This window comes from Solanum lycopersicum, chromosome 7, assembly GCF_036512215.1.
Source record: "Solanum lycopersicum chromosome 7, SLM_r2.1".
Classification (NCBI taxonomy): domain Eukaryota; kingdom Viridiplantae; phylum Streptophyta; class Magnoliopsida; order Solanales; family Solanaceae; genus Solanum; species Solanum lycopersicum.
Window position 1 is genome coordinate 67,369,278 of NC_090806.1, and position 23,850 is coordinate 67,393,127.

Consider the following 23,850-nt stretch of genomic DNA (forward strand, 5'->3'; position numbering starts at 1 on the left):
AGATTATGTTTTTTTGGCCTTCTAAAAATGTACATTTTTCCTAACTTATATTTTAAGCATTAATATATGTCATTTATAGGTCCAATAGTCATTTACAAAGCCAAAGGGACCAGATCGTGACATGTTTCTTAATTAGTTGATGTTCTCAGTTAACTTGATAATTAATTTTGTAAACACTCGATAATATGGCTCATATTAAAAAAAAAAATTAAGCAAGAAAAAAAGACTAATATGAATGACAGTGAAAATTCCAATCTTAGAATTAAAAAAAGTCAAAATATAGCTTTCATGTAAATCATTGAAACAACAGATTATCAATACTAGATAGAAATAAACAACAATTTCATAATTATAAGGCGAAGGTTCACAATACTTCAGTTACACACCCAAACATAGCTAATAACACAAATTTTAAGAGCGATTTAGATTTTATCTTACGTACTATAAAAACCATCAAAGTGTCACATTTTGAACGGGTCTCTTAGATAATGGTAAGGACTCAAGTCTGTTGAGAGGTGATTTTGCTTGTCTTTTGTTTGGGCTTGTTTTTTGGGCCTATATATTAATTGTGTCCTCTTTCTTTCTTTTGGACCAGGGTTTCTGTTTCTTTTTTGGAAAAATATGTAACAAAGCAAATTTATAGCATTATTTAATTACTCATCATAACTATAATTTGCTATAATTATTAATGTGACTAATATTATATATTAATTGTGTGGGCTGACTTCGAGTTTGTATAATTAGTCATGTTTGTATATGTATAATTCGCAAGAATATACAAATACATATGTATAATATACAATTTTTTAACCTATATACATATACAATTCACACCTCTCTTACTCTCTATCCTCTCTCGCTCGCCTCTCCTATCTCTCCCAATCTTGCTCGCCTCTCTCCTCTCTCTCCCAGTCTTGCTCGCCTCTCTTCTCCCTCTCTCACTCTCGCTTGTCATATATACAAATACATATGTATAATATACAATTATCTAATCGATATACATATATAATTCACCTTTCTCCCACTCTTTTCCCCTTCTCTCCTCTCTCTCAGTCTCACTCGCCTCTCTCCTCCATATAACATCTAGCTACGAATTGTAATTTATCAAACTATAGGTATGAAGAGTAATTAGGCTATTTTTGAGTGACTATATGTAAAAGTTTCTTTTTTAAAAAAAAAAAAATATGGCGATGATCATTTCATTCATTTTTAAAAGTACAAAAATAGTATCAAAAAATAAAATTTGTATATATCCAAAACTTCAAACTTAATCACTTGAATCGAAAGTTTAACTTATCAATTAAATTTGTCTATCTTTGTGATGAAAATGGGAGAGTATAATAACATAATTAGTTAATACTATAGTTATTTTCCTGGGCTGAAGTACAAGATTGTCGCATGTCTTTTAATGGACATCGCTTGTAATATTTGGCACACCGGTACCTTTACATTTATTCTCTCACGTGTATTATATTTGCGGCCTACTGAATTACGCATCATAATTTATTTTTGTGGTCAAGTTAGTTTTTAAAAGGGCAACTTTCACGTATAGCAAATAAAAAATTTATATTTGTATGTTATAGTAAAATTTGAATAATTGCGCTCCATAGCAAACATAAAAACTGTATTATTCGCTATACATATACAGTTGAAGCAAATTGTATAAAACGAGAAAGAGACTTAGGCAGAAAATTGTGCTAAATGAAGTATATAAAACGAGTTGTATAATTATTAGTTTATAGGACGATTATATACAATTTGAACTTATATAAAAATGAGAAAGAAAGAAAGGCAAAAGAGACTTGGACAGGGAATATACAATTGAATCGAATTGTATAAAACGAGAAAGAGAAAAGTTATATACAAGTTGAATTTGTATAAAACGATAAAGAGAGAAAGACAAAAGAGACTTGGGCAGGGGAGTACTTTTATTGAATAGTTACAAGTGTATAGGGTAAAATATATGTATTTTGCATGTGTATATACCATTTTCTCTCGATTTATATAATTAGAAACACAATTTATATAATTATATTATATAAAACGAGAGAGGCGAGTTGCATGAAGCGAGAGAGAGAGAGTGACGAACGAGAATATAAGGAAGAGAGGGACTGACAAACAGTTTGATATAAAACACAAATAAATTAAACGATAACTACTATATTTATTTTATATTATTTGTTTATCATTCTATACAATTATTTTTTTAAAAAAAAACTTGGGAGCTCTTGAATTTATTTTTATTTTTTTGAAAAAATTTTATTTTCTTTTTATAAAAAAGACTTTTTATATTTTTTGAGACACAAATTGTATATTTGTTTTTTTATAAATAGTTTCTTTTGATAATTCTTTTTCAGTCAATAATTCGTATAATTAATACATTTAATTTTTTTTTGCGACACAAAACTTGAGGTATATAGAACTTTTCAATAACTTTTTCCTTTAGTATAAATCTCCCCCCCCCCCCCCCTCCCCAAAAAAAAAATAATTATTGTTTGACGTATCAAATTTGAGAGTCTAAAGTAATTGTCTTTTTGTTAATATCACGAGGATAGTATGTTATTATGATGACAGATTCTAAAATTTTCATAAAGAAACAGAACGTTAATAATGAATCAATCTTTCTGAAATTCTAGAGCCATCTCCGATAATAATGCATCAGTCTTTCTAAAATCCTAAATTCGACGCTGAGAAGTACATGAGAAATCTCCAAAATGTACCCTATTTCCTAAGGCATTTTCCACCAGACAAGGCGACATAAATAAACCAAAAAATAATTAAAGAGCATTACGGCAGATAACATGTTGATATTTTTAAATCGAAGAGTGACAAATGATTAAAGCTAAATTACTTCTACGGTATATTTTTAGTAGTCCAATATTTCAAATATATTTTTATTCATCACTTTTCACATTATATTAGAAAAAGATAATTATTTTTTCCATCTCTTCCTCTTAAGCAGGAATCAGAAATCTATAATGAAATAATCATGACAATCATTATTTTCTTAACAAGTATATCGAAATTTCAATATGACAAATAAGTTAGCGAAAAGAATAATTAATTGAGTATAATCATATTACGTAGTGTATAAAGTTATTTGAACACAACAATAAAACACGAATACGTAACAATAGGTAATACTAATAATGAAAAGGTCCTCAAAAATCGTTAATAGTCTAGTTGGGACATAAAAGTTAAAGAAATAAAATATAATAAATTTTGTTGTCCACTTCAATAAACCCAAAAGTACTCCTCTCTTTTTGGTTCTAATCACATGATCATAACTATATTCAGCCAAATAATTAACAAACTTTTTTTTCTTAATTATTACTCATCACCACATTAATAATTCATGTACAACTAATTTTGCTTAGCCTACAAAACGTATGACCCCTAAATAGAAATTACTTTCTTTGAAGAGGATGTGGCTTGATAAAAAATAGCTAAGAAAAAAACAAAGATTAGTGAATGGTTGTTAAGATGAACGATGTAGAAACAAAGTTAGAGTGTGTTAGGTAACACAAACTTTTTGAGGCTTTTTTTGTGTTAGGTAAGGCTTGTGGCAAGAACAAGAGTCTACAAATAATCATACTGCGTTGAGTTGATGTATTGTATGATTTGTCAAGAAAAAAAATGAAAAATGCACAAGTATCCTCTGAACCTATGCCCGAAATCGAGAGACACATTTATACTATATTAAGGTCTTATTACCTCTTTAAACTTATTTTATAAGTAATTTTATACTCCTTTTCGGCGTACGTGGCACTAGGTTGAAAAAAAAAGTCAACCAACGTTGGACCCAAAAGATAGTGTCACGTAGGTCAAAAAGGGGTAGAAATTCATTAATAAAACAAGTTCAATGAGGATAATAAAACCTTAGTATAGTATAAATGTATCTATGAGATTTGGAGCATAAATTAATTGGATATTCGTGTATTATAAAAAATAAAAAAAAAAGATGTACATATTATATTTGAAGTATAGTGCCACTTATCAAATAAATTGGGACTTTTGTGTTAGGTAAGGGCTTGTGGGTTGTGGCAAGACAAAGAAGTGGAATAAATATTTTATTTTGCCTTGGGATGACATATCAATTTATTATATATAAGTATATGGTATTTCTCTATTTTTATCCTTAATCAAGATATCCCTAATTTCGTCCCAACGAGAAAATACATTAACGATGAACGATAAAAAAAATTAAAAAATTGCTAGGAGTTTGGTGACACATTGTTTTGAGTTTTTGTGTTAGGTAAAACTTGTGGTAAGAACGAGAGGTTGGAATAAATGATAGTAACTATTTTGATATAAATTACAAAATTGTTTTATTTTGCATTATATTATGGGTACTATTAAGAGTAACTTTTACGTATAGCGAATACATAAATTAAATTTGTATATTATAATTATAGTTTGCTAATTGCGCTCCATAGCGAACATTGAAACTTTTGATTTGTATAATTCGCTACAAACATCTAATTTTGTTCAAATTGTTCGGTTTGTAATTTATTTATACATTGTAATTTATATAATAAGATATGTATTTATATATAAGTGCATAGAGCGAATATATATAATTGTATTTGTATATACAATTTTCTCTCACTTTATATAACACACAAACACATTTCATACATATTATACTGAAATGTATAAAACGACTAATTGTATATCGAAATGTATTAAATTTAATCAAATTCATGATTTATATTTTAAATTTCGAATGACACGCCTATAATTAAGTAATAACAAATATGGTAAATGTGAAACTGAAAGTAACTATATATTTCAGTGCGATTATTTGAGACTAAAATTAACTATATATTTACTTTAGTAAATGATACCATTATGAAATAATCAATATTTTCAATTCGTACCTAAATTTAGTAATTGATAATATTATGAAATGATTAATATTTTTAGTAAGATGCGTAGCTAATATAAGACGGAGATACATAAATTTACGTATGAATATTTTTTTTCCTTGCTAGTTGACTACCTCTTCTATCGCCAGTCAAAAAATAATTTAATTAAATTCATTTCACACTTAAATTAATGGTACACATCATGACAAAAAAAGAAAACAGCTAATATATGTCTGTACAATTATGGAATATTAAAATTCCCAGCAAAGAATTTGATTATGACACTCATTATATAATTACTATATTAACTAAAACATTAATATAAAAGGTATAAACCAATCAAAAAATGCCACAATTAACTATATATTCATGCAATCACATGTATATCTTTTTTACTCACGTTCCATTGTCTCCTAAATCCCAATAAATAATTTCCATTTTTATTCTCACTATTATTTTATATTGAGAAATTTGAACTTTTGGTCTTATTAAATATGAATAAAATTCAACTTTAATCTTTGTGTTTTTTTTTTAAAACTAAATACGTATATATTTTTAATTAATTGGTATATGTAATTTTGAGTAAATCTAATCACAAGTTCGATAAACTATTTAATGCTAAATCTTGAAATTATTTAATATAATTACCCTTCTACCTAAATTAAACTGCTATTATGTTTTCTTTTCAATATGCATTTAATACACAACTTAATCTTTTAAAATATTTTTTTAATTTCAAAAGTTTTTTTTCTATCTTAATAAAGTATGTTTAATTTGTCATTTACTCCTTTTTTTGAGAATAACATAAAATCACGTTATTTTAGTCTAATGCTACCCAAAAAAAAAAATAAAAAAAAATCAAAACAACATTTGACCATGTATTTTAAAAACACGTCTTCAAAAAATTTCCTAACTTCAAGTTGATCAGTTTTTACAAGAATTTCACTTTCGCTCGAAATAATTAAATTCAAAAAAATCAAACTCACAAAAGCTCAATTTATCAAATTTCAACTTGAAAATCTACGGTAAAACATAATTTTTTTTCATCATATCGTATTAAACGTGACTAGTTCATATTTCCAATGCTTAAGCATCTCATTAACAAGATAAATATATACTTAAATCAAATTGAAAATACCCCTGAACTAGATGTGAATTATTAGTTTCATCCCTAAACTATTGACAACTTTAAAAACACCCATTCACTTGACTAACTGAACTTAAATACACCCCCAATCTTACAACACGAGTGAAATCCACTCCTAAATTTTCGTCAAGTTTAGAGATGTTTTCAATACATTTTATTAAGATTTACATGTCATATCCAAGAGTTTGACATCACTTACTATGTCTTGTGACAAATCAGAGGTATATAGAGTGGTGTTTCTAAAATTGTCAATAGTTCGAGGATGAAAGAAATAATTTACATCAATTTCAGGGATGTTTTGGAACACTCGAATATAAAAAAGGTCAAAAACTAAAACACTCCAATAATTAAGGGATTAAAAGTGCAATTACGTTACTTAAAACAAAAATAACTTAACGGTTTTACCAACCACCGTTCCCACAATTTATGACACACACAAAATCCGCGTGTGTAATTTAGCTACCGTTCCAAGGGCAATATAGTACTTTCCATCTTCCCCTGTCACCGTCCTCGCTATACTACTCTCAAATCACTCTGTTTCCATTTTATTATTTTCTGGTAAAAAATATGGAGATGGTGATTTGATTTTTTTGCATGAGAGAGGGTTTTTGCGGGTATAAATACACAAACAACAAGATACTTGACTCTCATCAATACACGCTTTCTCTCTCTAAAAAATCTTTTACGTTTCTCACTCTCTGTGAGAAACTCAAAAATCTGTATCCATATTTTTACATATTGGGTTCTGAAACAAAAAAAATAATCAAAAACGGTAAGCGAATTTTAATGTGAATTTTGTTTTGTTTATATGATATTTTAGTTCTGGTTTACGATTCATGATATGGGTATTTTTTATTTTTTAAAAAAAGTTCATGATTTTAGCTAGATCTGTGTTTGGAATACTCATATGTATTGATTCATTGTGTTGGCATTGGAGCTTGTAATCCAGATCTATAACTGATAATGATAATGTTGGGTATTTTAGAGAATCATTTTGGATCTGATGATTTCTGTGTTGATAAAAAAAAATCATTTTTTTGTGTTTTTTTTTTTGGGAATTATGAGATCATATTGTCTACTTGATTAGTTTGTTATTTGTTGCATAATTGTTTTGTTTGATATTTTTTGCTGGTTTATGTGATATTTCTATAGCTTATTTCATCTCTGATCTGGGGAAATTATGTATTTGTTCATGCATAATTACTACCATTAGTGTTGTCAATTCTTTGATGTGCATGGAGTTTGTCTTTGGTTGATGTTTTTGTTGGCGAATGTTTTCATGAAGTGGTTTAGTTGATCTTTAGTGTTACAATGTTGTTTTGATTATTAATCTAAATAAAGAATTCGTTTTTATGTATACTGCTCGTACTCTCTAAAAATGTTGCTGCATTTGTGTCGGATTGTCCAATAACACACTACTTTGGAAAATCCAACACACCCGTCGACATTTTCTAAGAGTCCAAGCAATATAGTTTTTCTTTTTTTTTTTGCCTTTGTGCTTTTCTTAAGCTTTTTTTGACAGTTGTTGATTAGATCAAGTTATTTTTTTTTATAATTTCAGGGTTTAAGTTGCTGTTAAGCTCTGAATATATTTGATCGACATCAAAATGTCTAACTATACACCAAAGAATATACTCATTACTGGGGCCGCAGGGTTTATTGCATCTCATGTTGCCAACCGCCTTGTTCGGAGTTACCCTGATTACAATATTGTGGTTCTTGACAAGCTTGATTATTGCTCAAACCTGAAAAATCTTTCCCCATCTCGATCTTCCCCTAATTTTAAGTTTGTTAAGGGAGATATTGGCAGTGCTGATCTTGTTAACTACCTTCTCATCACCGAGAACATTGACACTATAATGCACTTTGCTGCTCAGACCCATGTCGACAACTCCTTTGGTAATAGCTTTGAGTTCACCAAGAACAACATTTATGGCACACACGTGCTATTAGAGGCATGCAAAGTTACTGGTCAGATCAGAAGGTTTATACATGTTAGCACTGATGAGGTTTACGGAGAGACTGATGAAGATGCTGTTGTAGGAAATCATGAAGCATCGCAACTTCTCCCCACAAACCCATATTCAGCCACGAAAGCTGGAGCTGAAATGCTTGTTATGGCATATGCAAGATCATATGGATTGCCTGTTATCACCACTAGAGGGAACAATGTGTATGGTCCCAATCAATTTCCTGAGAAGCTAATCCCAAAGTTCATACTTTTAGCTTTGAATGGGAAGCCTCTTCCGATTCACGGAGATGGTTCAAATGTTAGAAGTTATCTCTATTGTGAGGACGTTGCTGAGGCTTTCGAAGTTGTTCTTCACCGAGGTGATGTTGGTCATGTTTATAACATCGGGACTAAGAAAGAGAGGCGAGTGATTGATGTTGCCAAAGATATATCCAATCTTTTTAACAAGGATCCAGACACAAGCATTCAGTTTGTGGAAAACAGGCCCTTCAATGACCAGAGGTATTTCCTAGATGATCAGAAGTTGAAGAACCTGGGTTGGTCCGAGAAGACCACCTGGGAAGAGGGTCTGAAAAAAACCATGGAGTGGTATGTCAATAATCCTGATTGGTGGGGAGATGTCTCTGGGGCATTGCTTCCCCATCCTAGAATGCTGATGATGCCTGGTGGGGTAGAGAGAAATTCGGATGGAGCTGAAAAAGATGATTCTGGATCATCTGAGATCTCAGGAAACACGAAACTTAACGGAATGGTAGTTCCAGCTTCCAAGATCAGCAACTCCCCTAGTAGATCACCTTATAAGTTTTTGATTTATGGTAGAACTGGGTGGATTGGTGGTCTCCTAAGCAAACTGTGTGAGAAACAGGGAATTCCTTATGAGTATGGAAAGGGACGTCTGGAGGATCGCTCACAACTTTTGTCAGACATTCATGCTGTGAAGCCCACACATGTATTCAATGCTGCTGGTGTCACTGGTAGGCCCAATGTTGATTGGTGTGAGAGTCATAAGACTGAAACAATCCGTACAAATGTTGCTGGAACTCTAAACTTGGCAGATGTTTGTAAAGAGAATGGTTTACTGATGGTGAATTTTGCAACCGGTTGCATATTCGAATATGATGCTGCACACCCCGAAGGTTCTGGCATTGGATTCAAAGAGGAAGACACGCCCAATTTCACCGGTTCTTTCTATTCAAAGACCAAGGCCATGGTAGGTACTCCTTAAGATTCTCCGTTGCATGTGCCCAAATCTTTTACAAATACTAATCATTTTCTGTTTGTTGCTTCCACCAGGTTGAAGAGTTGTTGAAAGAGTACCCCAATGTTTGCACCCTTAGAGTCAGGATGCCAATTTCTTCAGACCTCAACAACCCCCGTAACTTCATCACCAAGATTAGCCGCTACAATAAAGTGGTCAACATTCCCAACAGCATGACGATTTTGGATGAGCTTCTTCCAATTTCAATCGAGATGGCAAAGCGTAATCTCACAGGCATATGGAATTTCACAAACCCTGGTGTTGTGAGCCATAACGAGATCTTGGAGATGTACAAGAAATACATAAACCCAGAATTTAAATGGTCCAACTTCACACTGGAAGAGCAGGCTAAGGTAATTGTTGCACCTCGCAGTAACAATGAAATGGACGCGTCCAAGTTGAAAAAGGAGTTCCCTGAGTTGTTGTCTATCAAAGAATCATTGATCAAAAATGTGTTTGAACCAAATAGAAAAACTTCTGCATGAGAAGCCCATCAGGATGTGGAGAGCAGACTTCTGGTTTGGATCAATATGCTACTTGACTTTCTACTCTAGTTTAGTCATTATTAGCCATCATTTTAAAATATTTAGGTTCTTACTGGTGTCTAGAATTCCTACACTTGGTCTATGTTGTCAGTTTATTTATGAGTTTAATGTGCTATAAGGTGGTTTGCGTAGGAGTTACCATTCATCTTTTATCAGCTCGGGTCGATTTGTTGGATCTTAATATATATGAAATTATGATTTGTTTCTTGCTCCATTTGTGTTGTGCTAGTTTCCTTCACATATTGTCATATTGATTGGGAAGTAGCTTTGTGTTTTGCCAGTATTCTTTAGGCAGATGGCATGTATAGAAACATTTCTGTTGAGCTCCAGCAGTAAACAATGTAAGGGCATATTTAGTTTGAATTGTTCTTATTTAGTTTTGTAAACGTACAATACAACAACATACCCAAGAGTTTGGATTCGGCCTTCTGCGGTATCTGATGGTGACTCCAAATATAGCTTGTGATTTGAGTTGCTTGGTTCTGTCCGCTTCAATTTGTTCGTCTCACTTTCCCTTTCCGACTACATAATCCAAAGTTTCTTAATTTTCTTAAAATTTCGTGCCAAAGTAAAAGACTAGACAAAATAATTGGCACGGATGTACTTGCTAGCATGAAGGTTATTCTCTCTACTTTGTAAACTTTTGAATGCAAACATCTATATCCAAAGTAAAGGTATAAAACGTTTATTCAATATCATCCCATACAAATCTCCCTCAACCAAGAACTTGGTACTGATCATTCATCACTTGATGCAACCAGGCATCATCTATCCTTCTTTTTCATGATGTCCCATTTGAAATAGGTGCTTCAGCTAGTTCCCTTAGAAAAGCAACAACGTCGTCTGGCGTACTGAGCAGATACCGAGCGTTTGTACGAGTCCTTCCAACTGCACAAGAGAAGTAATTCTCCTTCTTCAGATCCAGCACATTCCATGACACATTTTCAGGTGAGGGCCGTCGCCCATTGGAAGTCTTCTTATCCGAGTTTGAAACTGGTCTGTTCCTATTCTGAGATGACTTTGAGCTAGTTCGACTAGAAGGGAGTTTTGGAACTGATCGCCTTTCCCCGGGCACCTTTGGTGCATCACTGACCTTACTTCTTGGCATACCGATGCAGTCAGAAGGAAGCTCTGGCTCAAAAAATGTATATACATCCTCATCCTATATTTACAAAGGCAACAGACGTAAGTGTAGCAATATAATGGACAGTGCTTACAACAGCATCAAAATTCAAGATACAGATGCAAATGATCAACCTATCCGACTTAATTTTTGAAAGATGAAGTCGGATTACTTTATCAAAATCTGGAACTAGTTAAACAGACAGGGCTTACTCTGTATTATAAAGGTCAAAGCTCACAGCAATAGCAATACTAATTTGAAGTGACGACATTTTGAAGGCTTCAAAGAATTTACCTTCCCCAGAAAATGCCCTATGCATAAAACGTAATCAATTGGTGTTGCGATGGCTTTACTGTGTACGATCTCCCCCAGTATACGATCTATTGCTGCTCCCTGCATGTGTGTGTATATACACATGAGTGTACAGGATAGGGAAAACGAATTGTTACATAAGAAACAACGTTGTCACCTTTGTAACACCAACTGCTCGAACCTCAACGGAGCGGAGTCCTTGTACAACATCAACAGATGCATTTGATATTGGACCTGTCCAGAGATGCTGAAGCATGTCTCTAGCTTGCAATCTTCCAAATTCAACATCTAGGACATGGAAGAACCCCCACCAAAAGGAAGAAATGTTTAAAGAAAAAGGAAAAAAGGAAAAAGAGAATTGAAGGCAAGACTAAACTTTGAATAGCTACAAACAAGAAATGCATGACTGAAAAATCTCGAAAATGGATGATGAAAGTAAGATCACCTGCATACTTGTAATTCCAAACAAGTGAAGTTTCACGTTGTTCAAAGTGAGATCTCGGTGTCCTTTCAGTGAAGTACTCGAAAACGTGCTGAATATTGTCAAGACAAGAGAAGTTAGAGCTGAAAGATGCACTACCAGAACATAGCTACACATGATCATACCTTAACACTATCAACCCAGTCCATGTTTAGGTGTTCTGGCATAGTTGTCATCCATACACCGTTTGTAGATCGTAAAAACATTCCATTTTCTGCTGCTAACCACATGTTGTACTCGCTGAAGTTCTGCAAAAGTACAAATTTCACATGGGGAAACGTCGCTACAGTTGAGGGAATTGAAATATTGCTAGTTGTAAGGCAATACATCATCTAAGACGTTTCTATCACTTCCACTGAGGACAACGACTGTTGTCTTTGGGTCGTTACAGATCGCGAGCAATGACTCTTTCAACTCAGGATGCAATTTCAGTTCCATTTCTTTGATTTGATCTCCACCTCTTCTTCCAGGGGTATCCACCGATTCTGTCAGTGTAGAATTGAAACCCTGTTTTTGAGGACCACCACAATGAAATCAAGAAATTGTCATTAACTTAGCTAGTTGCTGCATATACTGATCAAAGAAAAGAAAATTGAATTCGAAAAGAATATAATATCGCACAAAATTTGGCTTAGAGCTTAAGTTCCCTCAGAAAGGCAATGGGGGAGGGGAGGCTGCATCCACTCTTCACCATATGTATAACCCCTTAACACAAATGTCTACCCAGATCATCAAGGCCCCTAATCATGATAGCGTCCTAGATCCCTTTGCTCAAATATGCAAACAAAAGCAGCACCAACTTGGACTCAAGCGCACATGTCAAATTCAAACACATAGTTGGAATGCTATTCAAATTTGCATAGGATTTTTCCACAAACGTGATTCAACATCTAAAGCCATATATATAGACTTTCTGCAATATATGAACTCTTCAACGCTCAAAAATTTATCATCAATGTCAGAGTCATTAAGGAAGTAAAGAAGTCAACTGTAAGCTTCTGTATAAGTAAGAGTTTCAGGCAAATATTTTTAAAGAAGGAGCGAGTTATACCAATATTAGTAGTCGATTATTGGAAAACGAATAGCGCTCAATTGCATCACTGATGTTAAGCCGGGGCGGAACTTTTCTTATCCTCTGTTGAGCTTCAATAACAGTATCATTTAGTTCACTGCAAAGAAGAGGAATAGTTACTAAGATAGTTTATCAAAATGAAGCCCCTTTAAAAGCTTCAAGTATAATCTCAGTTAACATGACAATTGTTGAATTATGCTTATAGTATCTGTGCTGATGAGTGATTAACACAGTTGATAAAAAGAGTGTTGTTTAATATCAAGAGAAGCAGTAAAACTAAACACAGAAATGACTAAGGTAGATATGCAAACTATATAAGATGATGCCTCTAATCATTCTCAAGGTAGGCGTACCCTCAATGAGAGTTTGCACATTCTGACATAAGATCCCTAGCTATAAACAGGCTGGCTGTAGATGAATTTTAATGACTCCAATAATACAAATATATAAATCCTGAGGAATAAGCTGGGGCCAAAGTAAAACAGCGGGGTCTCATTGCATGGCATTATATTATTATTACTCATTCGCCGCCACAAAGTGTTTTTACAGGAGTCTGAAGAATAATTCAAGAGGTTCTCTCATAAGTGGCAGTGATAATGTGAATTCTGTGTTAGCTTTACTCTCTTAATGTCTTCTTACCTCACAAAAGTCTCAGCCCATTCTTGAGCAGTATGCGTAGTCACATGCAGAAAGTTATGCCTGTGGCGTTTTTCTCTTTCTTCAGCTGACATATTTAAAGCTTGCCCAATCGAAGCAGCAACCTCTGTTATATTCCATGGATTCACCAGAATTGCTCCAGCACCTAACGATTGTGCAGCACCAGCAAACTATAAACAGAGGAGGCACAATACAATCAGTGACTTGTGCAGCACCAGCAAACTATAAACATAGGAGGCACAACACAATCAGTGACCTAAAACAAAAACTTGATAAAATATCATAAGATTTTTAGTAATAAAATTCATGCATAATTTTTCGAAATTTGCTTTTTTAAATGCAAAGCTATAAAGTTATCATTTTAAGAATTAATTCACTATTTATTTTCATGAACATATAAAAACAATTGTTGTAAAAAAATTAAATTTAAAATGGTATATAAAAATGTCATAAACAGAGGGGAAAAAAAGAAGAAGTAGGAAGAAGAATGAAGGTATGGTTAGCTTTGTCAAAATCTTTTTATTGCAAAATACTTTTCTTTTCATTTGGAAAAAGGATTGTGTCAAATATTTTTATTGGAAACTATAATCTTGTTTTTTTTCTTCTATAAACGGTTAGCTTTGTCAAAATTAATTAGCAAATAAGCACGAAAACATCCATAAGGTTATGTCTAATTTTATTTTTCATTTTATTGCTTCACAATGCCGAAAAACATAAAATAATTTTTAAAGAAAAAACAATAGTAATTATGACATGAGAGGAAATAGCATTGCAATAAGATATATGATTATTACTTCGCTGAGAATAAGGACCCCTTTTTTCAACTCTTGGCAGGCTACAAATTCATAGCTGACGAGGTTCATGCCATCTCTTAAAGAGGTAACCAACGCTACATCTGATGAACAAAACATTGCCAATTTATCAAATAAAATAGGAACTGACATGCAACTACCAAAAGAAATTAGCTAGTGAGGAAAAACAACTGAATTATTAATATATATATATATATATATATATATATATATTTAAATTATCATCATGTCAATATTATTATTTCACCATTCTATAATCTTGAACAAATAGGAATATAACAAATATGATGGAAAAAGTAGCATTAGTAAAACCTTTCGTTTTCTTCAAGATAACAATAAGGAAAATATGGACTTTGGCATGTATATGTTTTCAGAATGTGTCAAAAACATACTTATCCAATCATCCCTCATTCAGATCCTGGAGCACAACTTATGCATTCTCTAGCGAATAAAGTTATGGACCAACTCCAGATTTACAAGCTTATATCCAATTTCTAGAAAGTCCAAATGATGCAGATTTATTTGAGAACATACAGAGGCCTCAATCAATCTATTCCATTGCCAAACTAATTTGTTATGTCCAGAAGAGTAGTGAAACTACAAGATTTTTAAGCTTTGGTGAGTAATTAGCAAACCTGAAGGGGAAACAACCTTAAGAAAAACTATGCAGAGATATAACCTTTCTCGAGAACTATGATATTTAGGAGGACATCCATTTATAACATACATTGCTAACCTCTTCTCATTGTTTATGTCAATTCCAATAGGACTCACACCAGGTGAGATCATAGGTGAGAGGATAAGCATGTACTAGTAGTGCCTTCAAAAGAACTGAAGAAGAAAATAGCAAGACTAAACATAGATGAGCAGAAACAACACTATCTTTTTTATGACTGTGGTGTCCGGGTTAGCTTTAGCCCACCTCAACTAATCCCCCCCCCCCACCAGCAACAAGTACTAGGTAACTCTATCCACCAAGGCTAGGATAGATGGGAAGAATCACCTAGTGTGGAGAAACAACTGAAGAAGGGGGGGGGGGGGGGGGGGGGGGGCACGAATGGTGTATGGAAACTTCTAACAGAACTATACAAGAATCGCAGAAGTAAGGAAGCTTCTAACAGAACTATATAAGAATCGCAGAATTAAGTGCAAGATGAAAAGAATTACCAGTTACAGCATACAGTGCACATAATGCATGAAAGTCAAGAGAACGGTCCTGCATTTAAAAACCCATATTATCCATATTTCAGTCAAGAGAATGGTCCTGCATTCAAGCACAATGAATATGACAAAAAAAAAAAACTAACCAGATGATGAATAGGCACTGCAGTCAAAGTTCCAAACCGACCATTGATGCGTCCAACAATCTCATGAACTTGACTGGTAAGTTTTTGGTCTGCAAAAATATTAAGGTGAAAGCAAGTAAAATATCATACTTAAGCAAACATATATTATGACAAGCATCTGCATTTATGACCAAGTAAATCTCATTGAAACTCGACAGTTTTAAGGTCCAACCTGGTTTTTGTCAATATATTAGCATTACAAACATCAATTTTGTTATAAAGTGAACCAAAGGAAAAAGCAGATAACCAACTCAACTAATTTTCTCAACAAGTTCTATAGACTACAGATCATCATTGAGCCCCAAGTATAACGTTATACACAGCGACAACAACCCAGTGTAATCCCATAAGTGAGGAACAAGCAATGATTTAATACAATTTTCTAATTGTATTGATTGATTGATAAAGGATCCACTGATATTTTGTATTCGATGTTTCTGTTGCAGCACAAAACTTCATAAAGGCTAGTGTGGATGGTAAAATAAGGCAGGATTCTCTTAACATACAGATTAACATCAATGAATGCCTTCAAATATCTTAACCAATATGGCAAGTATACATTAGGTTTAAGACAGAGAGATGGAAAGTGGAGAAAAAATAGTAGAAGGAGAAGGAGAGAGATTAATCTAATTTAGTCGGTTATATCTACTGTGCATCTATCTGCGTCTTTGGTAACAAGTTAGGACTAATCACGACGATCACAAGGTTCCTAAGCATATATATCGAACAGTAAGGGGGCATTATATTCTGCACTAAATAGATTCATGATGGATTGCTGGTGGTGTATGTCCTTTTCCTGGCCCTTAAGTCCGGATCATTACACAGGATTTTCAAATTTTCAGTTTGGTTTAGGAATATATGATGCTCCTTTAGAAAAAATTTTAGGCTTCGACCAATAGACTTATGAATCAAAGACCTCCACTCAGCCATCAAAATATCTGATGACCGTACTGAACCAGTATAGTGGAAAACAAACTTTCCCTAAAGGTAGTAATGATAATAGGAGAAGTGGAAAATATAAATTAACTTAAGGCATAAAGAAGAACTCAGAGTGGATCTGCTCGAGAAAATACATTCAGGAACATCTGTTCTTGTTGGCACAGCAATTTGAAGCAAAACCACTTTATCACGCCAGTACGGATTTTCTTCAAGGAACTTCTCAAATGCCAGGATCTTTTGGGGAATTCCTTTAATCATATCAAGGCGATCAACTCCTAGCATAACCTGTGATTAAATTTCTTTAGCAAAAACCAAGCAAGTATAGAAGTTTCTAGGACATGCAATTAAATATCTCTAATGCATGGCCAATGCATAAAATTGTGCAATAGATACAAGTGGGCAAAACAGAAGAAAGTGATATGAGTTTGATGTACATAAAAGTGATAAAACAACATAAGAAATGGTTAGCAAGAACACTAGACTGACAATTTTGCAACTAAAGGTGAGGAAATCCAGTTAGTCTTCAAAAAAGCTGAAATGTTCATGAATTAGAAGTAAATAAACTTTCACCTTCTAATGAGAGAAGCCATTGTGACTTTATATATAAACAGAAAAGTGGGGAAATACATCTAAACCTAGTAAAGCCACATGGAAATTCCAAGAAGCCACATCTGCTTGAAGACCAAAACAACAGAACGCAATTACTCCTGACAAATGCAAACAAATCTCTTTTTCTTCCTTTTTCCTTCTCTCTCTCTCTCTCTCTCTTTTGTTTTTGTCCAATTTCAACACTTAGATATCTACTGTTGGATAATAGAAGAAGTTTTAGTAAGAAACATCTGACTCTCTAAATGGTAACTATACCATCTAAAACAACACAAACATGTATTTATCATTACACATATAAGATACCCTTTCTAGTGTGTAGTGAACTGGAAAAATTTTGTTTGATTAAAGCACATGAAAATGTAGTGATGACAGGTCACAGTAGGATTTGAAAATATCATACTATTATATATGTATCACCCACTTTGGTTTGAACGACATCACTCATAAGGTATAATTTTCATAAGATGATGGTAAAATTGGCCAAGATGGATCCAGGTCTTGACCAAATCTGGCTTAAGGAACTATAGGTAGAAAAAAATACAACGTCGACTGAATTCAAGGCCAAGATTTCACAATTAAAAGTAGACAATGAAATTGGTGAAGAAAGTCTCAAAAAGCAAGTTTTCCCCCAAGGTGATGCACAGCATGTAAAATCGAACACTTACAATTAGACAAAACAACAAAATATTTCTTACTTCATGAAAATGATATCATGCCAAAAAAGTAAAATTTGGTGAGATGGAGAGAGGATCCAGAGTCGGGATAGACATACCTTTCTCCCAGCAAATCTCTCTTTTAGTTCTTTTATGTGTTCCTGAACTTGAGTAACTTCAAGTGCTCGAATAAATCGTTCTGAATCTATACCAATAGGAAACTGTACGAACAGGAACAATTTAAAATGGCTCAGAAAGAAATCAAAGTAGATATTTCTAAAATGACTCTGAAATAAATCAAGTAGATATTTCTCAAGGCTAAGTACATAAAATTGCTTAGATGAGGATTACAGAAGTTCTTGAAAAAGAACTGCAGGGTGAATGTGTATGAAGTTTAACTTAAACATACCGCAGCAACGCGGGTCAGTCTACCTTGATCTTCTACTCCTTCAGGTGTTCCTTCAAGTCCCAGGATACGAGTACATGCACTAACAAAATGCCTTGCATAGTCATAGGTATGAAAACTGCAAATTAAATCCATAAAAAATAATTAGCTTTCCTAGCTTGAGTAACAAAAGATGATATTAAATTATAAAACAATGCAAATATAGGTCTAAGTCCAAAGGACTTTCATTACATACAGGTAAAGAGACAAAAAATCATACCACGAAGTGGACATTCAGCGTGATACAACCCGAAACACAGTAACATGGAAATCCACAGATGAGAATATACTATAATCATTGGATAGTAGATATACAGACAGTTACAAAGTTACCAGTGAAACCAGCACATCCCCTTTTATGCTACAATTTGTTAGTCAACTTAGCCAGCACTTTTCCTTTTCAAGTCAACTAGGACAAATATATATCTTTTACATGCAGCTTTTTAAGTTATACTTTATTGATCGAGTGTCTTGCACAATCACACTAGGGGTTGCCAATCGTATCTTTCAAGACATGCCTCACCAGGTAATCTTAATGAGAGGCAGAGATCTAACCAGTAGTATGGTAAGTATTTCTTTTTATAATGGTACCACTAGTGTGTTATATCTAGTAATGAAAAAACGCAATTAGAATCCACAAATTTAAAATTTAAGATGCTTGCATTTCACTACTTCAACTTTCACTCTCAGCACAGACAGTCGGGGATCTCATAGTCTAGGTCCCACCAACTATTTCCAGGCAGTAGCTCCAAAATTATGAAGGTTAAACTAAAATGAAAAGTTAGCTGTTAGATCCTATGCAGGAGAATAAGTTGTTCAGAGGGGTTTACCCAACCAAGTCAGCAGCAAGAACTGCTCGGAGCAGCTCTGATCTAGACGGCAGTGTCCTGTGTATTTCCGAGGATGGAAAGGGTGTGTGTAGAAACCAACCGACTTTCATTTGGCTGTTGTAATCCTTGAGACATTTTGGCAGGAACATGAGATGGTAGTCATGACACCATACCACATCACCTTCTTCGTAATGTTCATTCACAACATCAGCAAACATTTGATTTGCTTTCTTATAAGCAGCAAACTGAGACTGGAAACTTCTGGTAGTCGCAAGGCGGTCTTCTTGCGGAAGTCCAAGATAATGGAAAAGAGGCCACAATATATTGTTGCAGTAACCGTTGTAATACTGATGAACAATTTCTTCATCCAGGAATACAGGGATACACCTCTACAAAGAACAGTATCAAAAGGGTAAACAAGTGCAAAATATAGGTAAAGCAATCTTCTTGGAGAGAAAAAAAATGTAAAACAATCTCCAAATTGCTAAACTCAAAAAAGCAAGAGAAGTGTGGTAAACTGCAATATGGTGGCAAAGTGATGTATTAAACCTTTTCTGCCAGTGCCTTAGTAAGTGCCCTCTGCCCAGCCTCATCTGGCACATTCACACCTGCCCAACCAATCCATCTAGCCTCAAACTCCTTCACACCTTCAATAAATTATTAACATAACTATTAGGCACTCTTTTCAACAATATGAATATGAAAGACGCGAAATAGATAATTAGTGTTAAGGTAAACAATAAGATCAAATGTAAAAACAGAAATGACTGGAAAGACGCTAGCTTACCAAGAAGAGCACTAACAAGACCTCCACCACTTATCTCTAGAGACCAGGATTCCTCGCCTCTCCTTACTGCAGAGACAGGTAACCTGTTTGCCACAACCAAGAGTCGTTGTCTGGTGGGCTTTCCATCAGGCCGCTCCCATCCTTCATTATATGCTAGTGCAGCTCCTTCGAGGTACTGTTCGACATATGAAACTCCTCCATTATCAGCTTCTCCTTGGCGAAAATCATGGTCAGAGAGCTCGTTTCCCCTATTGTTATCAGTAGATTCATTTGGAAAGTGAGAAACTTTGCTACTTTTCCTAAGCTCTCTTTCTCTCAATAGCCTCTCCAATCGAGTGCTAGCAACCGCTTGGTTGCCGGTATACTTGTTCCCTGGCATCTGTCTAGAACAAGACCTCCTATGATGAATTTAATAGAGTTATGATGTCCCTGGAAACAACCATCTTTCATAATAAGAGGTAACAAAAGATGAAACTCCCGCGTGAATTATATAAAAACTTATACAATTCCACAATAGCCTCAAGTACAAACAGTGAAAATGCAATTTCACAGCCAAGGCTAACATAAATGAATAGGACATCAGCATCCTAGTTGAATAAACCACTACAACAATAACACCACTTCACTAACCATGTCACTCCATTTAGACCCATATAAATCCAATACTTAAAATTATTGAAAATCAGTAGTACTAGAGAGAAAAAGGATTTAAACTAAGAAAGAGATAACGTGTGGAGAATGGGATCCACAGAATTCTCTAGGGAAATGGGGTCTACCACCCCAAGAGTCTTGGCTTTTTCTGTCCAGGATTTTAAATATAAATTCATTTGGTATCCCAGTTTCAGTTCAAGCAAAATACAATGAGGCAAGTGTGAACATATAAAGACCCACCAGATTAAAAAGAACAGCTATCAGATTCAAAGCGGACACCGGCACAAACACATTGCATGCAGAAAACCAAACCCCGAATTCATTGAGAAAGCTGTAAAAGAACACAGGCACAGAGATTTCTGTGACAGCTAATTAACCCATTTCAGAAACCACGGTAAATCAAATCCAGACTGTGTCAAATTACCTGTAAAACCGATGTGAAAAACAAGGGGAAGGATTCCTGGCCTAATCTGATCTCAACATCGATAACCGGCCGGAAAAGCTTGATCACAACAATAATTATGAGTAATTATTAAAAATTAGTAGCATTTGATGATGAATTTGTGAGAGCAAATCGATAATACCGGGTGGCAGAGGAATTATTATCATAGCTAAAGAGGGGAAGTGGAAGAGCAGACGAATCCTCGTGTAAGCTTTAAAAGGTGCATAAAGCCTTACAGCCATGCAGCTGACACACAGATTTTTTATTTTTTCAGATTCCTATTTTTAAAAGGCCTCAAAGGCTGCGCGGACTGCACATTCCTGGAATTAATCTAAAATTACTCATCTATCTAGCCCACCTCGAATTTTAATTCTCCATCATTATCATTAATTTTAATTTTGATTAATGTTATATTTTTTGTTATTTTATTATTTTGGGATAAACCTTTAATAAACAAAGTAGATAATCAGCCGTATAAAAATGTAAAGCTTCATCATAAATTTATATGTTGTAAAAAGAAAGATTTATACTTTTAAATTTTACAAAACTTAAATAAAAAAAATAAAAAAATTATATTAAAGAATAATTAGTTATTACTATTATTGAATCTTTATAAAATTATTTATTAAAAGAAATTTGAAGATACATGATTTATTAATACGACGCCTCAAGAGATACTCATATTTTAGTTATGAAAATCTACTTATCCATTATTGAATTGATACATCTATTAATAAGAACAAAAAAAAATTACCTTTTTAAAATAATTAATTGAGAATATGATAGGTAAAAAAAAGTTATCATTTCTTGATTTGTCAAAACGGACAAGTAATAAGGCATAACTATATAAAAAAAAAAAAAAGCAAACAAACAAACAGTAACAAAAAAAATTTAATTTACTTTACTTACTATATATCGAAAAGCTTTTTATTATTTTCACAATCTGTGGAATTTTGCAATGAACTGCCTTGTGTTTGTATATTAAAAAAATAATCCTTTGTTTTAAATATCTGAGAAGGAATCTAGAATATGATTTTCCTTTGTATAAGGCATTAGGGACCCATATTAATATAGCGTTGTCTCACCAACCTATACAAGGTGGGTCCAGCAAAGTATGAGGCTTCTAAAAATTCTCAACATAATCATAATTGTTAGTAAAAGTTTCAACACATAATTTAAATGACACAAAGACAAAGAGTCGATAACAATAATAATTCGTTATACCAAGTAAAAATACTTTGACAGTATGAAATGATATTATAACATTTTAATTTTTTAAAATTAGATAAATAAATTAAAATGAGATATTACAAAATTTGTGTGTATGATGAGCTGTATATATAACAACGGAATCAATGTGGGTTCAATATTTATGATTCACGAGGTTAGCGATCACATCAATCCTCATAACTAACCGAATCTTTTCCAAAAAAAACAACAATAAGAGCAACAACAAAATAAAATCCACAAGCTTTTCTGATTTCTCTCTTTTGCAACAGTATAATGGAAAATAAAGTGAAAGGTGACATTTACAGATTAATTTCTTGAATGAAATTATAAGGGAAATCCTAAATTATAATATTAGGTCTGAATTCAGACGAACATAATAATTTTTATCTAGACTTTATATTAGTATTTAAATATATATATATATATAAGATATAAATGTAAACTCTAATATAAGGTGAGTTGGTATAACGAAATATAATTTTCATAAAGTATTTTCAAGTTCCAGAGAAAACGAAGTAATATTTTATATCCTTAGACCATCCCATCCCTATCATAATATTTTTGAGATAAAATTGAAACTAAATAAGAAAAGTACTTATTTTCCAAAAAAGTGGAAAAAAATTTCCACCCATAAGTTATAAGTTTCAACCTCCGTCCGTTTGAATTTATGTGTCACTTTTCGAATTTCAACACTGAAACAAATCTATTTTTGATTATAATTTTTCAATATATTTTATATAAAAAAAAATGAATTAAAGGACTTTACATTTTTACCAAAAAAAAATAAAATAAAGGACTTAGAGTGAATTTAACGTTTTTTAAAAAAAATTCTACAATCCACATAAGCAAGTAAGACTAAAAAATATCTAGTTTGTTATGTTAATATTATTTTATTTCTTAATAAAATGTTTCGTTTACCAATTTTTCATGCTTTTGAAATTTGGCAAGTTGAGTGGGCAAACACAACAGTACAGCTCCTGCATTCAGGATGGAGTGGCGGACTACCAGTGCACCTTTTTTACGTCACCTTGCAGATACACTTCCATTTGTACTCTCCTCAAAATTCAAAAATTTACTATCTAGATCTGACCAAGCAATTCTTTTCTATTTCACGTTCAACGATATCTATATCTATATATAGTATATATATAAAACTTCATCCAAAAATCGTACAAACAGAATATATATATATAGCAAACTGCTTATAACAACCAGAATTTCAGCGATTTCGTGATAAATTTCATGCATATAGATAGATAAACATCATCAACAATCGGCAGATTCCAGAACGGAGAAAAAAAAATGAAAAACGTACCTGAAATTAAAGCAGAGATCGATGATTGTTTAGATTCTGAAACACCGTGCGGAAAGTGTTTCTGCTAGTCTGCAACCGATTTTGCGATTGCAAATTCAAATCCAGATTACTCAATCATGAAAAAATTGAATGCAACAAATTAAACATCGGATGGATTACAGAAGAAGTATACATATATATATACCTGAAATTGAAGAGGAGCGATGAAGGATTAGATTCTGAAATTTGAAATGTGGTTAAAATTGAAAGATAGAGTATTTATAGAGTAAAATAGAGTGGCGGATGTGTTATAGGAGAGGGAGAAAGAGGAAGGGAGCTTTCAGGCTAAGAAAGAGAGAAGGGTTAATGCGAATATT

The 23,850-nt window shown here is 33.2% G+C and overlaps 2 protein-coding genes across 16 annotated transcripts; one reads left to right on the plus strand and one right to left on the minus strand.

The window, feature by feature from the left end:
- The first annotated feature begins 6,421 nt into the window (after nt 1-6,421).
- On the plus strand, nt 6,422-10,004 carry LOC101249663 (trifunctional UDP-glucose 4,6-dehydratase/UDP-4-keto-6-deoxy-D-glucose 3,5-epimerase/UDP-4-keto-L-rhamnose-reductase RHM1). The gene is made up of 3 exons (XM_004244248.5): nt 6,422-6,787; nt 7,577-9,197; nt 9,281-10,004. The coding sequence occupies exons 2-3, from the start codon at nt 7,623-7,625 to the stop codon at nt 9,728-9,730; spliced, it is 2,025 nt and encodes a 674-aa protein (XP_004244296.2). The 5' UTR covers nt 6,422-6,787; nt 7,577-7,622; the 3' UTR covers nt 9,731-10,004.
- A 394-nt stretch (nt 10,005-10,398) lies between these two features.
- Nucleotides 10,399-23,850, minus strand: LOC100134910 (trehalose-phosphate synthase 1). 15 transcript variants are annotated; one of them, XM_069299770.1, is made up of 21 exons: nt 23,679-23,821; nt 23,495-23,563; nt 20,932-21,009; nt 20,748-20,838; nt 19,857-20,254; nt 19,619-19,716; nt 19,070-19,458; nt 18,204-18,318; nt 17,914-18,015; nt 16,667-16,817; nt 15,555-15,643; nt 15,415-15,463; nt 14,230-14,330; nt 13,418-13,605; nt 12,758-12,875; nt 12,034-12,213; nt 11,832-11,954; nt 11,671-11,758; nt 11,383-11,513; nt 11,208-11,306; nt 10,399-10,952 (listed from the first exon to the last, which is right to left on the minus strand). In XM_069299770.1, exons 5-21 carry the CDS (start codon nt 20,233-20,235, stop codon nt 10,572-10,574), a joined length of 2,781 nt encoding a protein of 926 aa, XP_069155871.1. In that variant the 5' UTR covers nt 20,236-20,254; nt 20,748-20,838; nt 20,932-21,009; nt 23,495-23,563; nt 23,679-23,821; the 3' UTR covers nt 10,399-10,571.